Genomic DNA, 27,647 nt, shown 5'->3' with positions numbered 1-27,647 from the left:
GGGCTTTTTGCTACTCAGGCCTTAGTGAATCCTACCGATCTTGCCAGAAGGCCATCCTATCCAAGGTAGGCTTAATCATCGTCCTGCCCTTGAGTGACATAAGTCTCCTGTCACTGTGTTGTATTTGGCCGAACCCCTTTAGGCAGAAAGGACTGGATATTCCTATTCCCATTCCTTTGGGATCATAGGCACCTATTCTCCTATTCCTGCCAGATACTATCTAAAGCGATTACAGACATTAGGAGGTTTTTAGCAGTATGCTCTGCTAAATTTCTCTTCCAAAATACGACTTCGAACGACCTCTGCTGTTGTTTTTGAGGCCACTTTTACCTCAGAAAGAGCTTTTTCCCTCAGGAGTTCTTTTCACAAAATGGCGCCCCCTGGTGACTGCAGTCAAATGGCTTCTTCTTCTTCTGAGGTAACCTTTCCTTCGTAGCTCTACTCTTTCTGAGGGGCTTGAGTATGTAAAATGGTACTTTTAAGCTTTATTTTGAAAGCTGGCAAGATCCTAAAAAAGCACTTTATCTTCTAAAGGTCGGAAAATCTAAAACTGTACTTTTATCTTTGAGGGCAGGGTAGACAGCACTCCCGCTCCTCAAGGATGGAAGAATGAAAATACAGTAGAGTCTCGCTTATCCAACGTAAACGGGCCGGCAGAACCCGTTTACGTTGGATAGTATGGAGCTATTAAGGAATTAAATTAGGTTATGATTTTACAAATTAATCACCAAAACATCATGTTATACTACAAATTTGACAAAAAAAGCAGTTCAACACACATTAATACTATGTAGTAATTACTGTATTTACGAATTTAGCACCAAAATATCATGATATATTGAAAACATTGACTACAAAAATGCGTTGAATAATCCAGAATGTTGGATAAGTGAGTGTTGGATAAGTGAGACTCGACTGTACTACTTGTTCTGTCCCCAGCACTTGTTATTTGGAAGGCGTCTGTAAATTATAATTATTAAATTATGTATAATTATTAAATTATGAAATTATGAATTATGAAATTTATTAAATTATGAAATTATGAATTATGAAATTTATTGAATTATGAAATTTATTAAATTATGAAATTTATTTATTCATCGTATCAGAAGCAAAACCGAGGGTACAGTTGTAATGTTTTTAGAAACACAAACAAAGTTAAAAACTTGGCATTATGCTAATTGTCCTTTGACCAGAATCTGGCCGCTTGGAGTGCCTTTCGCTGTGAGAAGGTCCTCCATGGTGCACGTGGCAGGGCTCAGGCTGCATTGGAAGAGGTGGCCTATGGTCTGCTCTTCTCCACACTTGTGTGTCATGGGCTCCACATTGTGGCCCCGTTTCTTAAGGTTGGCTCTGCATCTCGTGGTGCCAAAGCGCAACCTGTTCAGTGCCTCCCGCTCTTCTATGTGCCCAAGAGGGAGTCTCTCATCCGGTCTCTGCCATGTATTGAGGTTCCGGGTTTTAGCCTGCCACTTTTGGACTCATGCTTGCTGATGTGTTCCTGCGAGTATCTTTGTAGAAAACTATTTCTGGATTTAAGGTGTTGGCGTGTCGGCAGATAACCAAACAGGGATTGTCACGGCCTCGGTCCTTTCATTACTGGCTGCTACTTCCTGGTGGATGTCAGGTGGTGCAGTACTGGCTAAAAAATACAATTTCTCTAGTGGTGTGAGGTGTAGACATCCTGTGATAGTGCGGCATGTCTCATAAGGAGCCACATCCACTGTTTTAACGTGGTGAGATGTGTTTTGCACTGGGCATGCAAGAGGCCTCCCCGCAGGATCGTGACACATCTGGGCATCCCTTGGGCAACGTTTTTGTAGACAACTGATTCTCTCATACCAGAAGCGACTTGCAGCATGCAACCAATTATTAAATGAGATGCAAAGATACAGAATGTGTGACACCTGGCTTAAAAGCAGTACATATCAAAAAAGGTATTGCGTCCTCGTGGACAAGTTAAATATGAGCCAGCAATGTGATGTGGCGGCAAAAAAGTCAATGGGATTTTGGCCTGCATAAATAGGAATCTAGTGCCTAGATCCAGGGAGGTCATGCTATCCCTCTATTCTGCCTTGTTCAGACCACACTTTAGAGGATCACACTGTTTCCAATTCTGGGCACCGCAATTTAAGGGAGATGTGAACACTAAGCTGGAAATGTGTCCAGAGGAGGCCCAATAAGATGATCAAGGGTCTGGAAAAAAAGCCGTATGAGCAGCGGCTTGAAGAGCTGGGCATGTTTAGCCTGCAGAAGAGAAGGCTGAGAGGAGACATGATGAGGGCCGTGGATCAAGATGTGAGAAGTCATAGGGAGCAGGGAGCAAGCTTGTTTTCTGCTGCCCTGGAGACTATGGTTTCAAACAACAGGAAAGGAGATTCCACCTGAACATGACGAAGAACTTCCTGACTGTGAGAGCTGTTCAGCAGCGGAACTCTCTGCTCCGGAGCGTGGTGGAGGCACCTTCTTTGAAGGCTTTTAAACAGAAGCTGGATGGCTATCTGTCGGGGTGCTTTGAATGTGATTTCTTGCTTCTTGGCAGAATGGGGTTGGACTGGATGGCCCACGAAGTCTCTTCCAACTCTAGGATTTTATGATTCTATGAAATAACAGATCTCAAACTTCTCAATATTTCTATTTTTTTTAATTGTTATTATTGTTGTTGTTGTACCTCCCCCTCCCCCCCCCCACTTCCCCTTACTTTGTGCCCCCCTTCACCAAGACCAACCAACTCAAGACCTGCCTCTTTACTAGAGCTTTTAATCTATGTTAATTTTATCAATATTTGTATGTATGTATTTTTATCCTTTACAATTTTATCTTGTAAATCGCCTAGAGCATCTTGGATGGAGGGCAATTAATAAGTAATTTGATGATGATGATGATGATATTGTTTCACAAGTCCAAAATTTCATTGCCTCTGTTGCTGGCTTATACCCCTTTCCCTCATTAAAAATATACTCAATAAATTTTCTCCATATTTTCCAAAAATCTGTTTGTTTCGATATTCCCTTTTTAATATTACAAGTCAGCTTATCATTAATAGCTATGTTCCAAATTTCCCTGTACCATTCTTCTAATTGGATTTTCTTTTTATTTCCAGTTTTTTGCTATTAGCAATTTTGCTGCAGTTATCAAATTAGAAACCAATTATTTCTCCTCTTGTGAGAGAATATTGTCATGCATAAGTAATAATGCTGATTTAGGTGTATTCTCTATGTCTATTTTTTATTATTGCTCTTATTTCTTTAAATATCATTTCCCAAAATGTTTGTATAATTTTACATGACCACCACAGATGAAGATATGACCCTCTATCCTGACAGCCTCTCCAGCACTGATTTGTGTATTTTTTATCTATCTGATTTAATCTAATGGAAGTTAGGTACCACCTCCATACCATTTTGTAATAATTTTCCTTAATTCTTATGGACATATTTTAATAATCTCATACTTCATATCCTTGTCCAATCTTGATTATTCAATTTCCCCCCAAATCTACTTCCCATATTTCCTTCAAATGAACTTGTTCCTGTTTATCCGTTAGTAGTAGTTTATAGATACTGCTTACTGTACTTTTTAATGTTACATTCTCTTCTTTAGTCTCCCTTTGAATTATCATCTTTTCTATTTTTGTATATTCCCTACCCCCATTATCCTTTTTCCTTAAGTCACTTGACCATTTCCCCAATTGTAAATACTTGTACCACTCAAAGTCTCTTCCTCTTAATTCATCTTTTATCCTTTCCATATTTACCATCTTCAGATCCCAATCTTTTACTTTCATTATACCTCTTCCATTAAATTCTGCTTCAAGTTGTTTTTTCAAATTTACTGGAAAGTTTTCTGTCATTAGAACTGGCATGATAGGAGAAATACCTAGCATTAAGGTATTTTTGTATCTTCCCCAAATCTCCAGAATATTTTTTAAAAAGGGGTTGTTTAAAATACTATACCATTTCTTTTTATCCTTTCCTCTATTATTCCTGTAAAAATATATTCTAATTTCAATTCTAATTTTTTATCGTTTTCTAACCACTCCAAGCTTTTTTGTTTTGCTAGGCAGTCTACTATGTATCTTATTTGATTGGAGTGATAATACAGCTTAAGATTTGGAAGTGCAAGACCTCCTTTCTGTGGTCTATACCATAGGCTTTTATTTATTCTAGCTTTTTTATTCCCATTACAATATAAATTTAACATGCTTTGCTAATTTTTTATTTCTTGATCTGAAATTTCCAAAGGTAGCATTCTAAATAAAAAAATAATTTGTGTAATATCTTAATTTTAACTAATGCTATCCTACCAAACCATAATTTGAGTTTATTGTACTTCACTAATTTCTTAATTTCCTTTCTTAACGTGGTTGTGTATTTCCATTTTTTAAAAAAATCTTTAGTTATATTTATCCCTAAATATTTGTTTAATTTTGATTTTGATTTTCCCCTCCTGTTTTATTTTTTTAATCTCTTCTTCCTGATAGTTAAATATCATTTCTGATTTGTTCCAATTAATTTGTAAACCTGTTATTAATCCAAATTCTGTTAAATGAGTCTCTATTTTCTCCCATCATTTTATGGCTGTTCCATTGATAAAAGGATATCATGTGCAAACAGATTTATTTTATATTTCTCTTTTATTCCTATTCCTTTTATACTACTCTCTTCTCTTATTACATTAGCCAATAGTTCCATTACAATCGCAAATAAAATTGGGGAAAGGGGACATCCCTGCCTTGTGCCTTGTGTTATATTTATTTTCCCTGTTAAACCATCATTCACCATAATTTGGGCATAATTTTTGAATATAATTGATCAATTAAGTTCCTACATTTTTCTCCAAAACCAAATTTGTCTACTGTCATTTTCATTGTCTATCAAATGCTTTATAAATATCCAAAGCTAATACTCCAGCCACTAAATTCTTTTTTTAATACTATGAATTACATTTAATACCCTACCTGTTAAATTTGACATTTGCCTTCCTCCTATAAATCCACATTGATCATCCTTGATATATTTATATATAAATGTATTCATCCTTTTAGCCATTATGGCACTTAATATTTTTGCGTCTTGATTTATTAATGAGATGGGTCTATACGATCCTGGATCTGTGGGATCTTTATTAGGTTTTAAAATTAAAATGATTAACGATTGTTCCCATGATGGTGGAATTTTTTCTCCCTTTATTATTCTATTGAATAAATCTTTTAATTTAGGTATCAATAATGTTTTATATTTTTTGTAATATCCTGGTCCTAGCCCATCCATTCCAGGGGTCTTTCCCGATTTTAAATTATCTATAATTTCCTCAATCTCTTTCTCTGGTAAAGCTTGTTCCATAATTAATTTATCTGTTTTTTCAATCTTTATTTTCCAATGTTTATCTATATACTCCTTAACTTTTTCTCTAGGTCCATCCTTTGCTGTATATAGATCCTGATAAAATTCCTGAAAAATTAATATTTTATCCTCCATTCTTGTGCAGTTTTCCATCCCTATCTTTAATTACAGTTATTAAATTTTTTTGTTTCCTAGTTTGTGTTGCATTAGCTAATAATTTAGAGTTTCTATTGCTATACTCAAAATACTCTATTTAAATAAATCAAATCTCTCTATGCTTTTTCGATCCCTCTTTTTTCAAGTTCTTTCTTTTTTGCTATTAATTTTGCATAACTCATTCTATCTTGTTCTATCACATTTCTCCTCTCTAGTTTCTTAATTTCCATCTCTAGTTCTTTTTTCTTCTGCCTCCTGTTGCTTTTTTAGAATACTATATTCTTTAATAAAGTCCCCTAGCCACTGCCTTCATTGTGTCCCACACTATTGTAACAGGACATTGATTATTATCATTTATCTCCCAAATTTCCTTTAGTTCTTTTATTATTTTTTCTGTTATTTTTTATCTTCTAATACTTTGTAATTGACTCTCCATCTTTTAGCTAATCTATAATTTTTTAAATGTGTATTATAATACTAATTGGTGCGTGGTCAGAGGTTTTTATAATCTCTATTTCTGCATCTATAGAGTTTTAGAAATTAGGTCTTTTGAGACAAAAAAGTAGTCTATTCTTGAATAATTTTTATGCACTGAGGAGTGGAAGGTAAATCTTCTCACATTACCCTTTATCATTCTCCAAACATCTATCAGTCCTTCCCTTGTCATTACCTTATTAAGTTCTGTTATATTCCTTTCCCCTTTTCTTCTTTTGTGGGATGAAATTTATCTAGTTTTCTATCCATAATTCCATTCTCAAGATTTCTACTGCCAGTCTTTGTGAGAAGCGTTAATGTCCATGAAATAAAAACACAGTTCTGATTTGATATCACTTTAATATGTATTCAATTGGATCTTCATCTGGTGTATCTCCGACATGGCTTTACTTTGTGTCTTTACTTTTGTAGAGCTTCGATGTGATGTACAATTTTGTGCTTCTCCACTCTTTCTCTCTCTTAACCTTCCCGTACTACACTACACTAATGGACACACTAGCTGTCACTTTGAGGGAGATGTAGTTTTAAAAGGGAATTTTCAGAGATATTTCCAATGACTGTAAATCCCGTATGTCCTAATTTACTGCCATATGACCTAATTTGCAAAGGCCCTTGTGAGGCCCATGTTTGAGAAAAACGCTGATATTTGGAAAAAGAGCTGCCACAAAGAGGATGTTACTTTTCAAGGATAAAAGTACATCAGGACAGAACTGGTTAACTGGTACTCCCTAAGTTTCCCAGCCGTTCGGAAGTAGATAAGCCTGGCCCACAGACCCAACTCTTTAAGCTGCTCCTTGTAGGGCATGGTCTCCAGATTGTTTTAGTGTCCCTCCCTCCCACGTGTATTAACACGTTCCAGCTTGTTAATACATTTATTGAATTGTGGTGTCCAGAATTGCATGGCATTGTAGGCGAGGTCTTACCACAGGCACCATTTTTCTCTTGATCTAGAGTAGTGGTGCTTATGGCATTCCACTAGACACTTATTTCCAGGATAAAGAGGAACAATTGGGTTCGGTCACTTAACCTATAACAAATCCACCCAACAGTAGTATTGTCTAGCCTGAATTCTACTAGAATATTTGAAAGAAGATCATGGGGGACCTTGTCAAACGCCTGACCAAAATCAAGATATACTACATCCACAGCATTCCTTGCATCTAACAAGTTTGTAGGTAAAAGGTAAAGGTTTTCCCGACGTTAAGTCCAATCATGTCTGACTCTGGGGGTTGGTGCTCATCTCCATTTCTAAGCCGAAGAGCCAGCATTGTCCATAGACACCTCCAAGGTCATGTGGCCAGCATGACTGCATGGAGCACCGTTACCTTCCCGCCGGAGCGGTACCTATTGATCTACTCACATTGGCATGTTTTCGAAATGCTAGGTTGACAGAAGCTGGAGCTAACAGCGGGTGCTTCATCCGCTCCTGGGATTTGAACCTGGGACCTTTCGGTCTACACGTTCAGCAGCTCATTGCTTTAACACACTTCGCCATCGGGGCTCCTTACAAGCTTGTAACATTATTAAAAAATGAAATAAGATCAGTCTAAGATCAATCTTTGTTGACTTTTAGTGATCATGGCAATCTTTTCTAAGTGATCACAGACTGCCTTCTTAACAATCTGTTCCAGCACCTTTCATAGTGTTGATATCAGGCTGAATGTAGTGTAATTGTTTGGATCCCCTTTTCCCTTCTTGAAGATAGGAACATTTGCCCTCTTCCAGTCTGCTGGGACCTCTCATTCTCCCAAGAATCCTCAAAAATTATTTCTAGTAGTTCTGAAACGACTCCTGCTAATTCCTTCAATACTCTGGGGTGTAGTTCATCTGCCCCTGGAGACTTGAATTTGTCTAGAGTAGCTAGGTAAACTACTTCCTTACATAGTTTGGGTTGCATGTCCCCTTTTGCCTTGTCCGCCCCATATCGTCTCCTCTGCATTCTGCTTTCCACCCGCTTCTTTTTTCAACAGGCCACAGATGTTGGGGTGGAGCGGTAGGTTTAGAGCCAAATGACTCACTGAGATAAATCTACGCCAATCTAAGGCCCCGCTCTGGGTTGAATAATTTCAAGTCATTTCCGTATCATGCTAATCCCATCATAGGATTTTTATGGCAATATTTGTTCAGAGGGGTTTGCCATGGCTGTCTTCCGAGGCTGAGAGTGTGCGGCTCATCCATGGTCCAACCAGTGGGTTTTTTGGCCAGCCAGAACCTTGGTCTGCAGAGTCATAGTTATGCGCTCAAATCCACCGCACAACACTGGCTTCATTCTACACAGAAGGAAATCTCCGGAACCCATTTTGAATACGTAATTGGATTTATTGTTACTTATCCGCTGCTAGGCATTTGGAATTTCGCTTTGATTATACATGAAATATGTTTGAATAGTTTTAAGTGTGAATCTTTTAATGCTGCTTATATTTAATTCTGTTTTAATATTTGTATATTTATTTTGAATGGTGTCCTAACTCCATCCCAATTTTCTCTTTTTTCCTATCTGTCTTTATAGACCACACACACCCTATTCTAACAAAAATAGTATACATCCTAAGACAGGATCTGTGAGTATTCCACCTGAAAGCACCTCATCCTTCCTCAACAGCCTTTCAAATTAATACCAACCACCATTAAATAATAAGGTTGTTTGGAGAGCAAGTAAATTGAGTCATGCCGAGAATGATGAAAAGTAATAGAAAACAGAGGACAGGTACCAATAATTCACAAAAGCTTAGTTGAACTGATCTGATGTCTTAGGACAGTCTTTTCCAATATGACCGTTTCTAGACATGTTACATTACCAATGTCCCTTGCAGAATCTTAATAGATTGTTTTCTAGTCAGTCTGGAGAAAAGAGCAAGGTTGAATAAAATTGTGTTGTCGAAGGCTTTCATGGCCGGGATCACAGGGTTGTTGTATGTTGACTAAGCGAACGAACCCAAAGGGTGCTCACTAATGTGTCGTCTTCATCTTGGAAAGAGGTGACAAGTGGAGTGCCGCAGGGTTCCGTCCTGGGACTGGTTCTGTTTTAACATCTTTATTAACGACTTAGACGAAGGGTTAGAAGGCACGATCATCAAGTTTGCAGATGACACCAAACTGGGAGGGATAGCTAACATTCCAGAAGACAGGAGCATAATTCAAAATGATCTTAACGGACTAGAGAGATGGGCCAAAACTAACAAAATGAAGTTCAAAAGGGACAAATGCAAGATGCTTCACTTTGGCAGAAAAAATGGAATGCAAAGATACAGAATGGGGGACGCCTGGCTTGACAGCAGTACGTGTGAAAAAGATCTTGGAGTCCTCGTGGGGAACAAGTTAAATATGAGCTTACAATGTGATGCGGCTGCTAAAAAAGCCAACGGGATTCTGGCCTGCATCAATAGGAGTATAGTGTTTAGATCCAGAGAAGTCATGCTCCCCCTCTATTCTGCCTTGATCAGACCACACCTGGAATACTGTGTCCAATTCTGGGTACCGCAATTGAAGGGAGACGTTGACAAGCTGAAAAGCGTCCAGAGGAGGGCAACTAAAATGATCAAGGGTCTGGAGAACAAGCCCTATGAGGAGCGGCTTAAAGAACTGGGCATGTTTAGCCTGCAGAAGAGAAGGCTGAGGGGAGTCATGATAGCCATGTATAAATATGTGAGGGGAAGTCATAGGGAGGAGGGAGCAAGCTTGTTTTCTGCTGCCCTGCAGACTAGGACGCGGAACAATGGCTTCAAACTACAAGAAAGGAGATTCCACCTGAACATCGGGAAGAATTTCCTCACTGTGAGGGCTGTTCGGCAGTGGAACTCTCTGCCCCGGAGTGTGGTGGCGGCTCCTTCTTTGGAGGCTTTTAAGCAGAGGCTGGATGGCCATCTGTCGGGGGTGATTTGAATGCGATTTCCTGCTTCTTGCAGGGGATTGGACTGGATGGCCCATGAGGTCTTTTTCAACTCTACTATTCTATGATTCTATGGCCATGTTCCAGAAGTATTCTCTCCTGACGTTTCTCCCATATCTATGACAGGCATCCTCGGAGGTTGTGAAGTATGGAGGTTGTGAGGTATGGTTTCTCCATACCTCACAACCTCTGAGGATGCCATAGATGTGGGCGAAATGTCAGGAGAGAATATTTCTGGAACATGGCCATACAGCCCGGAAAACATACAACAACCCTTGAGGAAAGTTGCTTTAAAGGACAAGAGCAATACTAAGTGGGAATAACCTCATCTCCCTGTTTGAAAGGATTAAAATTGCCTAATTAATTTTCAGCCAGGACATTCCAAGCTCACAACCAACCAGATGATCTAAAGGAAATTATCATTCAGATTCTTTAATTTAGACCTTTGTAAATAGACTCAATGCACAATCATTCCATTAATATCACAACATACATAAAGAGACTCAGAATTCTAAACAAGCCTTTTCTTCAGATTAAACTAGATTTTCATCTACATATTTTAAAAAACACCGTATGTTTTTTGGACATTTCACACACACACACACACACACACACACACACACATCTTTAATAGATTTATTGTTTATATATTATAGATAGGACAAGAAATATTTGCAGAATCCAGTACGCATGAATACATAGAAAACAATTTATCAGTGATTCTTTCTTGGTTATTTCATACAAAAAAATACAGTCCCACATACATATAACTACATGAAACACAGGGCTGTTAGCCTTGTGTTTCAACTCACACTCTAGTTGTGAGTTGCTTGATGACAAACAAGGTGTGATTTCCAACTGAAGCTCTTTCCACACTCTGATCATTTAAGTGGCTTCTCTCCTGTGTGAGTTTTCTGATGACGAATAAGGTTTCTCTTTTCACTGAAGCTCTTTTCACACTGCAAGCATTTAAAAGGCTTCTCTCCTGAGTGAGTTTTCTGATGACGAATAAGGTTTCTCTTTTCACTGAAGCTCTTTTCACACTGCAAGCATTTAAGAGACTTTTCTCCTGTGTGAGTTTTCTGATGACTAATAAGGTTTCTCTTTTCACTGAAGCTCTTTTCACACTGCAAGCATTCAAAAGGCTTCTCTCCTGAGTGAGTTGCCTGGTGACGAATAAGCTTGCTCTTGTCACTGAAGCTCTTTTCACACTGCAAGCATTCAAAAGGCTTCACTCCTGTGTGAGTTGCCTGGTGACAAATAAGGATGTGCTTGCGACTGAAGCTCTTTTCACACTGCAAGCATTTAAATGGTTTCTGTCCTGTGTGAGTTGTCTGATGACTAATAAGGTTACTCTTTTTAGTGAAGCACTTTTCACACTGCAAGCATTTAAATGGCTTCTCTCCTGTGTGAGTTGCTTGATGACTAATAAGGTTGTGCTTGTGACTGAAGCTCTTTTCACACTGCAGGCATTGAAATGGCTTTACTCCTGTGTGAGTGGACTGATGACGAATAAGGCTTCTCTTTTGACTGAAGTTCTTTTCACACTGCAAGCATTTAAATGGCTTTACTCCTGTGTGAGATATTTGATGACTAATAAGGCTTCTCTTTTCACGGAACCTCTTTTCACACTGCAAGCATTGAAATGGCTTTACTCCTGTATGAGTTACCTGATGACTAATAAGGCTGTGCTTTTTTCTGAAGCTTTTTTCACACTGCAAGCATTGAAACGGCTTCACTTCTGTGTGAGTGGCCTGATGTTGAATGAGGGTTCCCTTTTGACGGAACCTATTTCCACACTGAAAGCATTTAAATGGCTTCACTCCTGTGTGAATTGCCTGATGACGAAAAAGGCTGTGCTTGTGACTGAAGCTCCTTCCACACTGCAAGCATTTAAATGGTTTCTCTCCTGTGTGAGTTGCCTGATGACTAATAAGGATGTGCTTGCGACTGAAGCTCTTTTCACACTGCAAGCACTGAAATGGCTTCACTCCTCGGTGAGTTGCCTTATGACGAATAAGCTGCTGTTTTTGACTGAAGCACTTTTTACACTGCAAGCATTTAAATGGTTTCTCTCCTGTGTGAATTGCCAGATGATGAATAAGCTGCTGCTTTCGACTGAAGCCCTTTTCACACTGCAAGCATTTAAATGGCTTCACTCCTGTGTGAGTGGCTTGATGATGAATAAGTTGCTGCTTTCGACTGAAGCTCCTTCCACACTGCAAGCATTTAAATGGCTTCTCTCCTGTGTGAGTTGCCTGATGACTAATAAGGCTGTGCTTGTGACTGAAGCACTTTTCACACTGCAAGCATTTAAACGGCTTCTGTCCTGTGTGAATTGCCTGATGACTAATAAGGCTGTGCTTGTGACTGAAGCACTTTTCACACTGCAAGCATTGAAATGGCTTCTCTCCTGTGTGAGTTGTCTGATGACGTATACGGCTGCTCTGTTGACTGAAGCTCTTTCCACACTGCAAGCATTTAAATGGCTTTTCTCCTGTGTGAGTTGTTTGGTGACTAATAAGGTTTTGCTTGTGACTGAAGTTCTTTCCACACTGCAAGCATTTAAATGGCTTCTCTCCTGTGTGAGTTGCCTGATGACTAATAAGGCTGTGCTTGTGACTAAAGCTCCTTCCACACTGCAAGCATTTAAATGGCTTCTCTCCTGTGTGAGTTGCCTGATGACTAATAAGGGTGCTCTTGTGACTGAAGCTCTTTTCACACTGCAAGCATTTAAATGGTTTCTCTCCAGTGTGAGTTGCCTGATGACGTATACGGCTGCTCTGTTGACTGAAGCTCTTTCCACACTGCAAGCATTTAAATGGCTTCTCTCCTGTGTGAGTTGTTTGATGACTAATAAGGTTGTGCCTGTGACTGAAGCTCTTTCCACACTGCAAGCATTTAAATGGCTTCTCTCCTGTATGAGTTGCCTGGTGACTAATAAGGGTGCTCTTGTGACTGAAGCTCTTTCCACACTGCAAACATTTAAATGGCTTCTGTCCTGTGTGAATTGCTTGATGACTAATAAGGCTGTGCTTGTGACTGAAGCTCTTTCCACATTGCAAGCATTTACACAGCCTTTCTCTTTTGTGAGTTGCCTGATGAATAAGGTGTTTCTTTTGATTGAAGCTCTTTTTACACTGCAACCATTTCAATGGCCTTTCTCCTATGTGGATTGCGTTGAAAACAAAGCTTATATTAAGGTTTAAAAATATACAAATTACAAAATGCATTTAGTCGAGACAGCCCTTTCCTACAGCCCTTTCCAACACTGGCGGTTGTCTTTTGTTCTAAATCTTATACCAGGACATAAGCCTCAAAGTAAATCATAATTCAACCAGGGCTGGGGAAAATAGAGCTGTTTCCTTTGCCCAAGTTTCTCTCGAATCCCCAGTATTTCCGGCCCAAGAAAGGTAAAAACTCTTGATCTGCCTAATGCCACAAAGGTAGGTGAACTTAACCTCATGGCATCAAGCAGCAGAACAAACATCCAAATTCAGATTAGAAGCCAGAATAAAGTTGCCATTTTTAAAAGGATTGACTGAAGCTGCACAGATTTTGTGTTTGACGTTCTCTCTGTTTTGTCACTCCTTATTTTCACTCCCTGAACGGTCTAGTAAACAACTTGGGCCGCTCACAAAAGTCTTTTGGATTTGGCTTTATTACTCAGATCTCTACAGCTCAAATAAAAAATAGCTAATGGCAATTTTGACTAACACCCCTCCTTTCCTTCCAATCTCACTCCATGCCTCCAAAGTCCTTATCAGTTTTTCCCCATGAGAAAAGTTAGTCCATTCAGCTGCTCTCAGATAGTTCCACTGACATCCCCGGGTGACTCCGAGCTCTCATGGAGAGGCTTTATGGTGACTTCCCGAACAGCAGAAATCAGCTCCTGACACATTATTAAATATTATTTCTCCCATTTTAACCCCTAAATCTTTTTTTTTAAAGCACCCCCTACTTTTTTATACTGTTAGTTTCACAAGCCTGGATTTCAATATATTGTAATTTTTTGTGTATGAAAAAAAAAATCTCTTTATACATAAATCAAGGTGTGTATGTATGGACTGCAAAGGCTCCTAAATGGCTTGATAGAACTGGATCAAACCTGGTACATAAACCCTTCATGGACTAAGACAAAATACTGGCTACATCTTTTTAATAAGGCCACTCCTCTTGGGGCTTTGGCCCCAAAGTCAAAAGACCCAAACAGATGTGGAAAAGGTGTCCCCATTGATTCCACTGAACATTTCAGTAGTTCTCAATATCATACGTGATGGTATCCTTCCGGGTTGCCTTGCTGCTGGGGGATTCCTGTTTAATCTCTTGCCCATTGCCTGTCCGATCCCCCAAGCATCTGTTTTGTTCCCTATGCAATTAAGTATACAGGAGAACTCATTCAGAGTTTTGGAGGGCGGTGCCATCTATCTGCAGATGACACCAAGCTCTACTCCTCCTTTCCAACTAAACCAATGTCTCCCAAAAGTAATGGGATGGAGTGGGTCACATTGAAACTTAATCCAGAGAAGACAGAGGTTCTATTGGTGCATTAGAAGGCAGATAAGGGAACAACGATTCAGCCTGTGCAGTATGGGGTTGAATTAGTGCTGAAGACATGGCTCCACAGTTTGGAGTTTACTCCCTGTTCTGGAGTAGGCACTACACTGAGATAACCCAGTAACTCGCCGGAAGAGTAGAGTGCGATCAAGAAAAAGTTAAGAGGACACCCAGAGATGATGAGTGAGGAAGAACACAGTCGAGGATCTCGGCAGCGACTCCCTCTTCACGGGCCAGGTCAAGCAGTCGGGAGAGGAAAAGAAGAAGAGGAACATGCTTCACATGTGGCTGAGAGGGGTATAGAGCCGTGAATTGTTGGAAGGGACTTTCCCAGGCTAGAGGAAACATGCCCCCGCAAAAGAAGACTCTCCCTCCTTCCAAGGTGGCCAAAATAAAGAATCAACAGCGACAGACACAGCTCCGGAACCCGGTTGAATGTCAGTTGGAAGAGGGGGGGCTAGACATAGAAGACAATGCAGAATGGCTGCAGGAAAACGACATGTTGTACTTTAAATACTCAACAGCAGATCACAGTATCTCAGGGCAAAATCTTGTCTGCTTTAACTGTAACACCGTTCGGGTGATGGTGTAAGTGCAAAACCCAGAGATGGGCCAAAGGGTAAGAACAGATGTTGCTATACACTGTGGGTGCACCAGATGTCTGATTGTCCCAGCTCTAGCATATCAGTTGGGAATAGAATCCCAACCTTTAAAAACATCAGTGGCTTTTGCTCAGTTAGATGGGTCTACCACAAATAGAATAAAGGTAGTGAAAAAAGACTAATTTTCTAGAGATGAAGATAGGGACCCATCAAGAGACTTTGCAATTTGTAATCTCACCCATGGTCCCTTAGGCAGTCATCCAAGGTATCCCCTGGCTAGGGTAACAAAAACCCCAAATTGATCGGAAAACCAAGACTATCACCTTCCATGATGGAAGTTATAGTATAAAGGGAACCTCAACCAGAACAGAGGACAGAAGAGGAGAGAGAAGTGGCCGCCACTTCTAAGGACTTGCCCCTGGATCAGATACCAGACGTATACCATGACTTTGCTGATCTGCCAAGCCCAAAGCTTTATGCCATGTCTGAGAGAATTCATTGATAAGAACTTGGCCAGGGGTTTTATTGAGCCAGCCAATTCTCCCATGGTGGCCCCGGTTCTGTTCCGACCAAAGACAGATGAGACGTTAAAACTTTGCACGGATTATCGGGGATTAAATGCCATCAGCACTTCAAATAAGTAGCCCATTCCTTTGATGAAAGACATGTTAGCTCACCTAGGCTAAACTGAATGTTCAGCAGTGATACTATAGAATAAGAATAGATGAGTGGAATACAGCTTTTAATTGTCCATTAGGGAGCTATCAGTATAAAGTCATAGAGTTTGGGCTTCAAGGCATCCCATGCGTTTATATGTAATTTATCAATGAGATTTTCCTTCCATGGCTATATAAGGGTGTCTTGGTCTATTTAGATGACATCGTCATATTTTTCGCAACATTAGAACATATTGAGAACCAGCTGTGTGCTAAACTGTCCAAATGTGAGTTTCATATGACAGAACTAGATTATTTAGGGTTTCGGATCTCCCGACAGGGATTAAGTATGGATCCGGCCAAAGTTCAAGATGTGCTGGCGTGGGAGCCACCCCAGACCAGAAGAAAACTACAAGGGTTTTTGGGCTTCACCAATTTTTGTAGACAGTTTATCCACAATTTTGCAGAAATTGCGCTTCCCTTGACAAACCTGTTAAAGACCAAAGGGAAGAGAGAAACTCGGAAAACTAAGTCACCAGGCGCACGGCTGGAGTGGAGGCCTGAGTGTCTAAAGGTATTTGAGCAATTAAAAGTTATGTTTAATTAACAGAGAGAAGTATTAAATAAAGAAATATTGGAAGAAGAAATTAATTGGGCCATTAAAAAATCAGATCCTAATAAAGCACCAGGGCCAGATGGCTTTACAGCAATATATTACAAAATATTGAAAGAAGAACTTGTTCCTATCCTGAAGAAAATAATGAACAAATTGAATAATCCCAGACTCATGGAGGAGAGCAAATATAATCATGATACACAAGGAAAATTCAGATCCAATGGATGTAAGAAATTATTGGCCAATTTCACTACTAAACATGGATTACAAATTGTACACAAATATTCTGGCTGAGAGACTTAAAACCTTCCTGAAAGAATGGATAAAGGAAGATCAAATTGGTTTTCTCCCTCAGAGAAATATAAAAGACAATGTAAGAACAATAACTGACAGAATATTACAGAATATCAAAAAGAATGTGCACTGATAGCTTTAGATACGGAAAATGCATTTGATAATGTAAACTGGCATTTTCTAATGTTGATAATAAAAGAACTGGATATGGGTTACCAATTTACAAATACAGTAAATGCTATTTATAGATATCAGGAAGCCAAGCTTACAGCAAATGGCCAAGAAGAAAAAGGTTTTATGATTAACAAAGGAAAAAGGCAAGGTTGTCCTTTGTCACTGTTATTATTTATATAATTTCTGGAGATACTGGTGAATACAATAAAAAAGATAAAAATTTAATAGGAGCAAAGATAAGAAAAGAAGAATACAAAATAAAATAACTGGGGGATAAATATCACTGCAAAAAATGCACAATTATTAAAAAAAATGAAGGAAAGCTGTGCTTCCCTCTAAAAAGTTCTCAGACACAGAAAATAGATGGCACGTTTGGGAAAAGAATCCTTTGCAGTCAGAGGAATTTGTTACATTAGAATCTCTTCCTAGAAGGGGCATCGGTTCCCTTTGAGGTCTGGACTGATCATAAGAATTTTCAGATCCCTGAGAGGTTGAATGCCAAAACAGCTTAGGTGGGCCCAATTTTTTTAGCCAATTCAAATTCACCTTACACTTCTTCCCTGGGAACCAAAATTGTCTAGTGGATGCCCTGGCGCGGATGCCAATAGCTGATTATTCCTCCCCAGGAGAGGAAGGGACTTTTCCCCCCCAAACAACAGTTGGGCCTTGCTGTTCAGACCCAAGTGGCAGGAGGGAGAAGAGACAACAGCTATGCTGACCACCAAGAACACGGACTTTGCTGATGAGCTGAGGGAGGCTGCGATCAGTGACGACTGGCTTCAATTTCATAAAGACACATTAAAGCAAAACGATGGGCTATGGACGTGGGACAAAGCTCTACGTACCAGTAAATCTGAGAGGTAAGGCGTTGGCCCAGTCACATGATAACAAAGCCTCAAGACATTTTGGTTTTACAAAGACTCTAAAGTTGATTGCCTGGATCCTTTGCTTCTAGTGATCGTTGTTGTGAGCTTCCAGAGTCTTACACTGAGGTCCTCTGGAGGGCATCTACTTCAGCCTGCCAGAACCCAAATGGCAACTGCCTTCCAGAGGGCCTTTTCATCAGCCACCCCATGACTGTGGAACGACCTGCCAGTAGAGCTCCGACAGCTAGATCACGTGTCAGGGTTTAAGACACAAGGGAAGACATTGCTTCCGGCAGGTCTACTTAGACAGTTCTAATGATGAATTTTAAACTTCAACTCTACGCTAACCTTTGTGTATTTGAACACGTATCTTATGTTTAAATATGTGTATTTTACGGAATGTTTTAAAATGATTATGTGTTTCAATTATGTTCTTTAACAATGCTGTATCCCACCTTGAGTTGTTAGGAGAGGTGGCTAAGTAATAAAATTACTATTATTATTTGCTGCCATGGCTCCACTGGCTGCCCATCTGTTTCCAGACATAATTCAAATTGCTAGTTATGACCTATAAAGACCTAAATGGCTCAGGTCCAGGCTATTTGACTCCTTGTCCAAACCTACCTGGGTGCTAGAATCCTCAAGAGAAGCCCTTGTCTCGCTCCCAACACCATCACAAGCATGGTTAGTGGATGGAAAATGACCACTGTCTAGAATTCATCTAATGTGGCAACTCCACCCAAGTGCCAATTGTCTTCTTGGCTGGCCCCTATATGGATTTGGAATAAGCTTACTTTCTATGGCTTCAGAGGAAGATCGGAAACACTGGATAATTTTTAGAACTTGAAAACAGATTTGGTTAACTACAAGCATAATGGAGCTTTACCCAGAGATGACACCATCCCCAAATTCTCCTCCATGATTTGCTGGTGCAAGGCTTTTTGGCTCGGATCCAAAAGGGCCCACTCCTCCTCTGAGAAAGCCACAGACACATCTTCAAAAGTCACCTGAAGGGAAAAAGGTTATATGCAAGGAGAAAATGCCAACTAAGTCAGAAAAAAACAGGCCATTTGTTAATTACGTCTTTGATTATGTCATTCATTGAAAACATCTTGCATTGAAGGAATGTAGAAAAGAGAGGTTCATTTAGAGGCAGGGCAATAGTCAAGGGACAAAGAATCCTGCTCCCCCTCCCCTCCCCTCCAGAGATCCTGCTACCTACCTGATCTGGTCCCACAGAATTTCTTCTTGGGAAAGAATCATGAAAAGTTGTGCTACTATCACTTAGCCATGTTTCACTGCCTGTGAAAGAGAGGAAAGACATCAGGGAGGGTGAGACTGGTCCGTTTTCCAGGCTGCCCCACAGTTCCTTCCCTCAGAAGCCTGCCACTCTCCCCTTGACCCGTGACGCTTTTTTAACTCCCTTCTTGGTCCCAGGTCTCTAATATGGACTATTCTGTTTTCCAGGGAGGTTGCGATCTAATCCCAGGAAACATAAAGGGTTGACTCTATTCGTTTCTGTATTTGTGCCAATGTAGCCAAGAGCACATTCACCACCACAAACATCCAGAGAGAAGCAAAGGAATCAAATAACTTTGAAAGTGGCACAAATAAATATTGTAGAGAAATGTCTCCTGTCAACAGCATTTTCAGCTCCCAGGCGTCCCAATTTTTTCCGTTCACACAGCTCAGACATTTCAGGTCTACTCAAGAGGAAATGAGCAAGCAAAAAGGACCACTGGCCATTCCTTACCAACTGTGATAGATTCTCCTTCTCCAATCTGGGCAACGCACATGGTGTCTGAAGGAGACTCCTCCACCTGGTTGATCCCACCTGTACAAGAGTCCTGCACCGGAACAAGAAGCACAGATCACAAAGAAAAATAAAGATTAGAAAAGGAGGTAGGGCTCTCTTTCTGCAACCTGCTACAGACCGCTTGGGTTATGGTTGGGACCAAGACTGGTTTTCTTCATTCTCTTTCCATTTTGGTGTGGGAATTCTGCCTTCCTTTGGGCATTGCACTCTGCTTCAAGACTTGATCTGAAGGGAAAGGGCTGTTGCTGAATTGAAGGAAGTACTTTACGTAATCCTGGGGTTGTAATTCGGGGCTACCCTAGAGGGGCTCTTGGGCTGAGTAACCGAAGTCTGCATATCTGTGCTTTCAGGTCGCTATTATCTCTGTTGAACTTCAACCCCACACTGCTCAAGTCTGCAGTCCTCAATGAGGAATAATTAGTTAGCTTTAGAATAGGCTGAATGAATCCCCTCCCCGACTCTTGAATGACAATTGGAAAGTATCTATTTGTTCTCTTCTCTATCTTTCTGCTCTCATTCTGATTGGTTATATAGAATGGATACTTTACAGGTGCATGCCTTTATTTATGACTTCTGCCTTTTTCCATCTCAGTGAGTGTTATTGAGACCTCTCTCTGCTGGTGTGTCAGGAGATATGTAGTGCTTGGAGATTTTTCCCTCTCTTTTAAACCCTAGAAGAGATGGAGTTCAGAGTAGCTCAAACCCAGTTCGTTACTATTAAGAAATGTAATTATTTTTGTAAATAAACCTTTTGTAATTTTAAAGATTGAACTCTGACATATTTGCCTCCTAAGCTCTAAATTCTTTTCCAGCCACAACACTTCACTTTATATTATTGGATGCTCTTCTGTATTTTTGGGTACTTTTCCCTAACCATCTCTACCTGTGAATACATAACAGTTTCTTAGGGAAAGAATGTTCAGAAGTGGTTCAGCCAGTTGCTTCCTCTGAAATACACACCACTGAATTGACCGGTGCCTGGCAACTGTGATGGACTGGATGAGGACTAATAAACTGAATCTTCAAAGTTTACTGTCCTATAACTTCAGATCATTATACCTGGTTATAAAGGCAGTTGTAAGACCAATCTTAAAGAAACGTTCCCTGAAACACAGCGATCCTTAATAGCTATCAGCTGTCTCCCCTTTCTGGGCAAGGTTCTGGAGCCGGTGGTGGCCACCCAGCTCCAGGGATTCTTGGGTGAAACCAATTATCTTGACCCTTCACAGCCTGGTTTTAAGCCTGGTCACAGAAAGGAGACAGCTTTTGTCACCTTGGTGGATGAGCTAGAGAGGGGGAGTGTGTCCCTGTTGGTTCTCCTTGATCTCTCAGCAGCTTTTGATGCCATCGTCCATGGTATCCTTTTGGACTGGCTTTCTGAGATGGGACATGGGGACATTGTGTTGGAGTGGTTCGGCTCATACCTGGAGTACCGGACCCAGATGGTAATGCTGGGGGATACCTGCTTGGACCCTTGGCTATTGGCATGTGGGGTACCGCAAGGTTCTATTTTATGCCACATGCTTTTCAATATCTACATGAAAGCGCTGGCTGAGGTCATCCGGAGTTTTGGAGTTCAGTGTCATCTGTATGCAGATGACATACCACTCTATGACTCTTTTCTGCCTCAATCCAAGAAAGCTCCCCGAGTCCTGGACCGGGGCCTGGCAACTTTGATGGACTGAATGAGGACTAATAAACTGAAGATAAATCTAGAAAAGACCGAGGTCCTCCTGGTCAGTCGTGAGGCCGATCAGGGTATAGGGTGGCAACCTATGCTCGACAGGGTAACACTCTCTTGAGGAGATAGATCTGCAGCTTGGGGGTCCTCGTGGACTCAGCGCTGATGCTTGAAGCTTATAGTGGCCACATTTAGCACGGTGGGTTAAACCGGCAGCTACAGAAAATCTTGTGGACCAGAAGGTTGGCAGGTCAAGCTGCAGGTTGGTGTGATCTCCCCACAATCAGCCCTAGCTTCTGCTTACATAGCAACTCAAAAACAGCAATGTGGGTAAATAAATAGGTACAGCTGTTGGCGGGGAGGTAAAAACTACCCTGAAGACATGCCGGGAATTTGATCAAAAAGGCTTTGAATGTTTGCCATATACGTATTCTGTAATTTGCTCCCTCAGGGGACTTTATTAATATAAATAAAATATATTATTAGGTGTCAGTGGTGGCCAGGAGGGCCTATGCAAATTAAAGTTTGTGCTGCAACTGCACTCATATCATGAAAAGCCAGATCTGGCCACAGTGATCCATGCCTTAGTTACATCTAGAATGGATTATTGCAATTCACTCTGAAGACGGCTCGGAAGCTTCAATTAATACAAAGGTCTGAAGCCAGGCTGCTGATTGGGGCGAGTTATAGAGAACATACCACCCCCCTTTTGAAGCAGCTTCATTGGTTGCCTATTTTCTTCCGGGCCCAATTATTACCTAGAACACCCTGAACTGCCAGTGTCCTGCCTATTTATGTGACCACATCTCCCTTTATAAACCTGTTTTAAGATCAGCAGAGGCTTTCCTCTCAATCCCACCCCCATCACAAGCGAGGCTGGTGGGGATGAGGGACAGGGCCTTCTCAATAGTGGCTCCCTGACTCTGGAATGCCCTCCTCGGGGAGTTGAGACAAACAGCCACCCTCACGACTTTTAAGAAGGATGTGAAGATCTGGTTATTCAAACAGGCCTTTGACAATAATTCGATAATACCCCCTCAATGTGGATGAGGTCTTTGTTTTATGGAAATATTCTGACTCCAGTATTTTTGGATTTTATTTAATTTATTGGGAACCCTTATGTTTTAAGTAATGTTTTATATTGCTTATTATTAATCTGTCCATTTTGTTTTATTTGTTTTATATAGACTTCTCGTGTTATATTTGCCCACATATTTTGCACATATTGTCCATTGTATTTATGTATGTTGTAAGCCGCTCCAAGTCCTTCAAGGGAGATGGGGCAGGATATAAATCAAGTATATATACAAACATACATATACACACACACCACCCTGGGGAATGGAGAAGATGACTTCCCCCTCCTCTCCGTGAGAGCCCTTGGGGGATGCAAAGGGGGCAGTCGTGGCCCTCCAAGTCTCTTTTCCAGGGTGAACACACCTGGGTCCTCCTTTCCTAATGCTTCTCTGAACTCATTCCAACTTGTTTCTATTATTCTTAAAGTTAGCTACCTGAAAGTGAATGCGATAATCCCGGCCTGAGGCGTTCAGAAGAATTTTACTTTATCCTTCAACAATTATTCTTGGTTCTTTGAAACTACAAGATGAACCTCTCTCTCTCTCTCTTACCTGGGGCTTCTCCCGCTTCCTCTCCTCTTCCTGACTCAGGAGGAATCCTTCAGCCAAAGCCACGGCCTGGGAACTGGTCTCTGCCCCACATTCCCTCACCCAGCGCTCCATCTCCACAGGTAGGACGGCCAGGAACTGCTCCAGGAGCACCAGGTCCAACATCTCCGCCTTGGAGTGTCGCTCTGGCTTCAGCCACAGGCGGCAGAGAGAGTGGAGGCGGCTGCAAACCTCCCGGGGCCCAAAGGCCTCCTCATAGCGGAAATGCCGGAAGCGCTGGCCCTGAAGGTCTGGATGGAGTGAACTGCTCTCCCGGTCTTTCCTCCAAGAGTCCTCCCAGAATGCTCTATTGTTCTCTTCCTCGATAGTAGAAGAAAATACTTCTAACTGGGAGGCAGTTGGCTCTTGCCCTTCCATCTTGGTTCTGTGCTTCTAGGCTGCCTTCAGTCTGGATGAAAATACATCCACCTCTTCTCTCAGATGACATTCAAAGTGAGAGGACTGGGAGAACTGGTGGGGCCTGCAAAAAAAAAGAAGATGAACGAGCTCATGTGAATAATCTCAAGGCAGGATAATGTTTTGGCATGAATGCTGAATTAATGACTAGCTTCTTGATCTGGAGAGAAAATATTCAGGAGGGATCCACTCCTTCTAAAGACCAAAAGCATCACCCCCGGATCCTCTCCATTGCTTGGTCCTTCCTGTGCGCGCTCTCTCTCTCTCTCTGTCAGCTCCTTTGTGAATCCCTCCAAATTCCAACCAGGTTCTCTGGCGGCAGGGGGTGGGGAGCCTGTCCTTGCAGCCTTTCTCTGCCCTCCTTCAGGCCCCACAGACCCCACTCCCAGGCAGAGGAACAGGCAGATGAGCCCAAGAAGGCAAGAGGAGGAGGAGGAGAAAGGGAGGAGGGCACGGACCTCTTGGCCGGCCACAGGGTCCTCCAGAGCCTTTTCCTTCCTTCCTTCTCATAAGAATCAAGAAATCAAGGGGCCCCGAGCCTGCCGTCCTTGCTGCCTCCCGGCCTCTGCTGCCTAAGCCTGCCTGATAGAGGCCCCGCTCTCCCCGCCCGGAAGCACAAGGGAGTAAGAAGGAGCCCTGCCCCCTCCCTCCCTCCCTCCCAGGACAGAAGAGGGAAGAGACCCACCTGCAGCGCTTGCAATCCAGAATGTCCCTCTGCTCCTCTCCCGAAGAGAAGGAGAAATCACAGCCAGATGAACCAGGCTGATGCTGCTTTCTCCTGTCCTCGCATACAACCTCCAACGCTCTCTTTCACTGGGCTAAATTCTCTTTTAAGGCAGAAATAGGCAGCATTCTTGGAATACTCTGTCCTAAAAAGCACACAAGACAGTCATTATTTTTGTCATTTTATTATTATTATTATTTCATTTCATCTCATCCGGCCTTTCTCTTAATAACACGACGTAAGGCAACATGGAAGCAACGGGAAGCCTTGATCGCAGGCATGGTGCCAACTTTGGCCATCTGAGTGTTTTGGACATCAACTCCAATATCTGGATTTGGCCCCACAGCCCGACATCCAGGCACTGTGTTGCTTGAGACCAGGGTCAGGCGGCCCCTCTTTCCAATCCCTGCAAGAGAGACAGAGGCCCAGGCAGCTGAGGCTGGGAAGGCAGGGAGAAAGGGGAGGGAGTGGGTGCAAGGAGCCCTCGGCCGGCTTCAGGGGCCTCCAGAGCCCCCTCCTTCCTTCCTTCCTTCCTTCCTTCCTTCCTTCCTTCCTTCCTTCCTTCCTTCCTTCCTTCCTAAAAGATAGTTTCCCCTGACGTTAAGTCCAGTCATGTCTGACTCTGGGGGTTGGTGCTCATCTCCATTTCTAAGCCGAAGAGCCGGCGTTGTTTGTAGATACCTTCAAGGTCATGTGGCCGGCATGACTGCATGGAGCGCCGTTACCTTCCGGAGCGGTACCTATTGATCTACTCACATTGACATGTTTTCGAACTGCTAACAGTGGCTGCTCCCGGGGTTTGAACCTGGGACCTTTTGGTCTGCAAGTTCAGCAGCTCAGTGCTTTAATGCACTTCGCCACCGGGGCTCCTTCCTTCAAAGAATCATAGAATAATAGAGTTGGAAGAGACCTCATGGGACATCCAGTCCAACCCCCTGCCAAGAAGCAGGAAATCGCATTCAAAGCACCCCCAACAGATGGCCATCCAGCCTCTGCTTAAAAGCCTCCACAGAAGGAGCCTCCAGCACAGCCCGGGGGAGAGAGTTCCACTGCTGAACAGCTCTCACTGTGAGGAAGTTCTTCCTAATTTTCAGATGGAATCTCCTTTCCTGTAGTTTGAAGCCATTGCTCCCCGTCCTAGCTTGCAGGGCAGCAGAAAACAAGCTCGCTCCCTTCCTCCTCTGCCAGCTGCCACCTAAGCCTGCCTGGCCGAGAATGAGAAGCACAAGGGAGCAGCAGGAATCCCTCCCCAACTCTCCCTCCAGGACAGGAAAGGAAGGAAGGAGGAACAGGGCGGGAAGCGGCGCTGAAGACACGGCCCTTGTTTACCCAGGAAAGAGATGGCCAGACTGGCAGCAGGAAGGAAAGGATAAAGAGATTCTGCCCGGGCAACTGCAGACCCGCCTCAGCCCCGTCCAAGGAGGACTGGCTCCCTCCCGGAAGCGGCGCTCCTTCCCCCTTGGAAGACCCCCCCCGCAGCCCTTTTCCGGGGCTTCTCTAGGAAGGGACGTGCTCCCCACTGGCCGGAAGGGGCGGGGCTTGGATGTGGGAGGCTCTTCCTTCCTTCCTTCCTGCTTCCCCTCTAGGAAGCCTGTTTGTTTTATAATTTTCCTCTCCGTTGACTGTATATTTCTCCTCAGCATTCCTGCTGGATAACTTATATCTTATAATCACTACTTTCCTTCTGTATTCTGAGTGGAATCTTGGTCTCATAAGACACTCTGTCTCTGGGCTCCACCTGACCTTAGACCCTGACTCTAAACAGAGGATGCCCCCAGGCAGGAAGGAACCAGGAGATAAAGCTATTCAATGCTGATTAAAGTGATTAACTTCAACATTCACACTGGCCTCCAGCTGACAAGAGTTCTCTCACCCTGGACTTTCCACAGATACAGTAGAGTTTCACTTATCCAAGCTAAACGGGCTGGCAGAAGCTTGGATAAGCAAATACCTTGGATAATAAGGAGGGATTAAGGAAAACCCATTAAACATCAAATTAGGTTATGATTTTACAAATTAAGCACCAAAACATCATGTTATACAACAAATTTGACAGAAAAAGTAGTTCAATATGCAGTAATGTTATGTTGTAATTACTGTATTTACGAATTTAGCTACGAATCATGATATATTGAAAACATTGACTACAAAAATGGCTTGGATAATCCAGAAGCTTGGATAAGCGAAGCTTGGATAAGCGAGACTCTACTGTAGTATATAAATGAATAATAAATACATCCACAGCATTACCAGCATCTACTGAACTTGTAACTTCATTGAAAAAAGAGAGAAGATCAGTCTACCATGACTTGTTTTTGAGAAATCCGTGTTGACTTTAGTGATCACAGCTTTGTTTTCTAAGTGATCACAGACTGCCTCCATAACAATCTGCTCCAGAATCTTTCAAGGTATTGATATCAGGCTGAATGGATAATTGTTTGAGTACTCTTTTTTCCCTTCTTAAAGATAGGGACAATTGCCCTCCTCTAGTTTCCTGGGACTTTTCTCATTCTCCCAAGAATTCTAAAAAATTATTGCCAGTGGTTCTGAAATTACTTCCACTAGTTCCTTCAATACTCCTGGATGTAGTTCATCTGCCCCTGGAGACTTGAATTTGTTTAGAGTAGCCAGGTAGACTATTTCTTTACCTATTTTGGGTTGCCTTGTCCACCCCATATTGTCTCCTCAGCATTCTGCTTTCCACCCGCTTCTTGTTTCAATGGGCCACAGACGTTGTGTGTAGCTGTAGGTTTAGAGCCAAATGACTCACTGAGATAAATCCACACCAACCTAAGACCTCACTCTGTGTTGTATAATTTCAAGTCATTTCCATATTATGCCAACCCCATCACGGGATTTTTAGGGCAATATTTGTTCAGACAGGTTTGCCATGGCTGTCTTCTGAGGCTGAGAGTGTATGGCTCATGCAAGGTCAACCAGTGGGTTTTGATGGCCAGCCAGAACCTTGGTCTCCACACTGAATTAATTAACCCCTCAGTGCCTGTCCAGCTGACACATGTCTGGAGGAATGATTTTTTTCTGTACTTGGCTTAACCACCATATACTAACAAAATCCTCAGCCCAACACTGACTTCATTCTACACAGAAGGAAATCTCCTGAACCCAATTTTGAATACACCATTGGATTTAGTGTCCCTTTTCCACTGCGAGGCATTTGGAAAAGTATGTTGAAGTATTCTTTACTGATTCCTTCATTCCATTTTTTTTCTTTTTTTCTTTTTCCCTTTCTGTCTTTATAGACCACACCTACACTACTCTAATGGAGCCCTGGTGGCAAAGTGTGTTAAAGCACTGAGCTGCTGAACTTGCAGACCGAAAGGTCGCAGGTTCAAATCCTGAGAGCAAATTGAGCGCCCGCTATTAGCTCCAGCTTCTGCCAACTTAGCAGTTCGAAAACATGCCAATGTGAGTAGATCAATAGGTACCACTCCGGTGGGAAGGTAACGGCGCTCCATGCAGTCATGCCGGCCACATGACCTTGGAGGTGTCTACGGACAACGCTGGCTCTTTGGCTTAGAAATGGAGATGAGCACCAACCCCCAGAGTCAGACATGACTGGACTTAACATTAGGGGAAAACTTTTACCTTACACTATTCTAACACAAAATATATATGCTAAGAGATGATCTCTGTGTATTCTGTCTGAAAAGCCCTTAATATTAATACTGACCAAT

At 42.0% G+C, this 27,647-nt stretch overlaps 1 protein-coding gene and 1 long non-coding RNA gene across 3 annotated transcripts; one reads left to right on the top strand and one right to left on the bottom strand.

Moving 5' to 3' along the window:
- The first annotated feature begins 75 nt into the window (after positions 1-75).
- On the top strand, positions 76-20,230 carry LOC134296999 (uncharacterized). The gene is made up of 2 exons (XR_010003751.1): positions 76-418; positions 19,118-20,230. It is a non-coding gene; the product is annotated as an uncharacterized LOC134296999 (long non-coding RNA).
- Positions 10,509-25,823, bottom strand: LOC100557707 (zinc finger protein 271). 2 transcript variants are annotated; one of them, XM_062973232.1, is made up of 7 exons: positions 25,282-25,650; positions 23,914-24,097; positions 22,776-23,292; positions 19,404-19,497; positions 18,873-18,952; positions 18,537-18,657; positions 10,509-13,051 (listed from the first exon to the last, which is right to left on the bottom strand). In XM_062973232.1, the coding sequence occupies exons 3-7, from the start codon at positions 23,187-23,189 to the stop codon at positions 10,767-10,769; spliced, it is 2,994 nt and encodes a 997-aa protein (XP_062829302.1). In that variant the 5' UTR covers positions 23,190-23,292; positions 23,914-24,097; positions 25,282-25,650; the 3' UTR covers positions 10,509-10,766. The 2 variants fall into 2 exon arrangements, with proteins under 2 accessions (XP_062829302.1, XP_016851891.2); XM_016996402.2 differs by lacking the exon at positions 10,509-13,051 and having other exon boundaries at positions 13,529-18,657; positions 25,282-25,823.
- Positions 25,824-27,647: the final 1,824 nt, after the last annotated feature.

The sequence above is a fragment of the Anolis carolinensis genome, chromosome 2 (assembly GCF_035594765.1).
Source record: "Anolis carolinensis isolate JA03-04 chromosome 2, rAnoCar3.1.pri, whole genome shotgun sequence".
In the NCBI taxonomy this organism is placed as follows: Eukaryota; Metazoa; Chordata; class Lepidosauria; order Squamata; family Dactyloidae; genus Anolis; species Anolis carolinensis.
The sequence above is the reverse complement of the archived record's forward strand: the minus strand, read 5'-3'. Positions and strand labels throughout refer to the sequence as shown.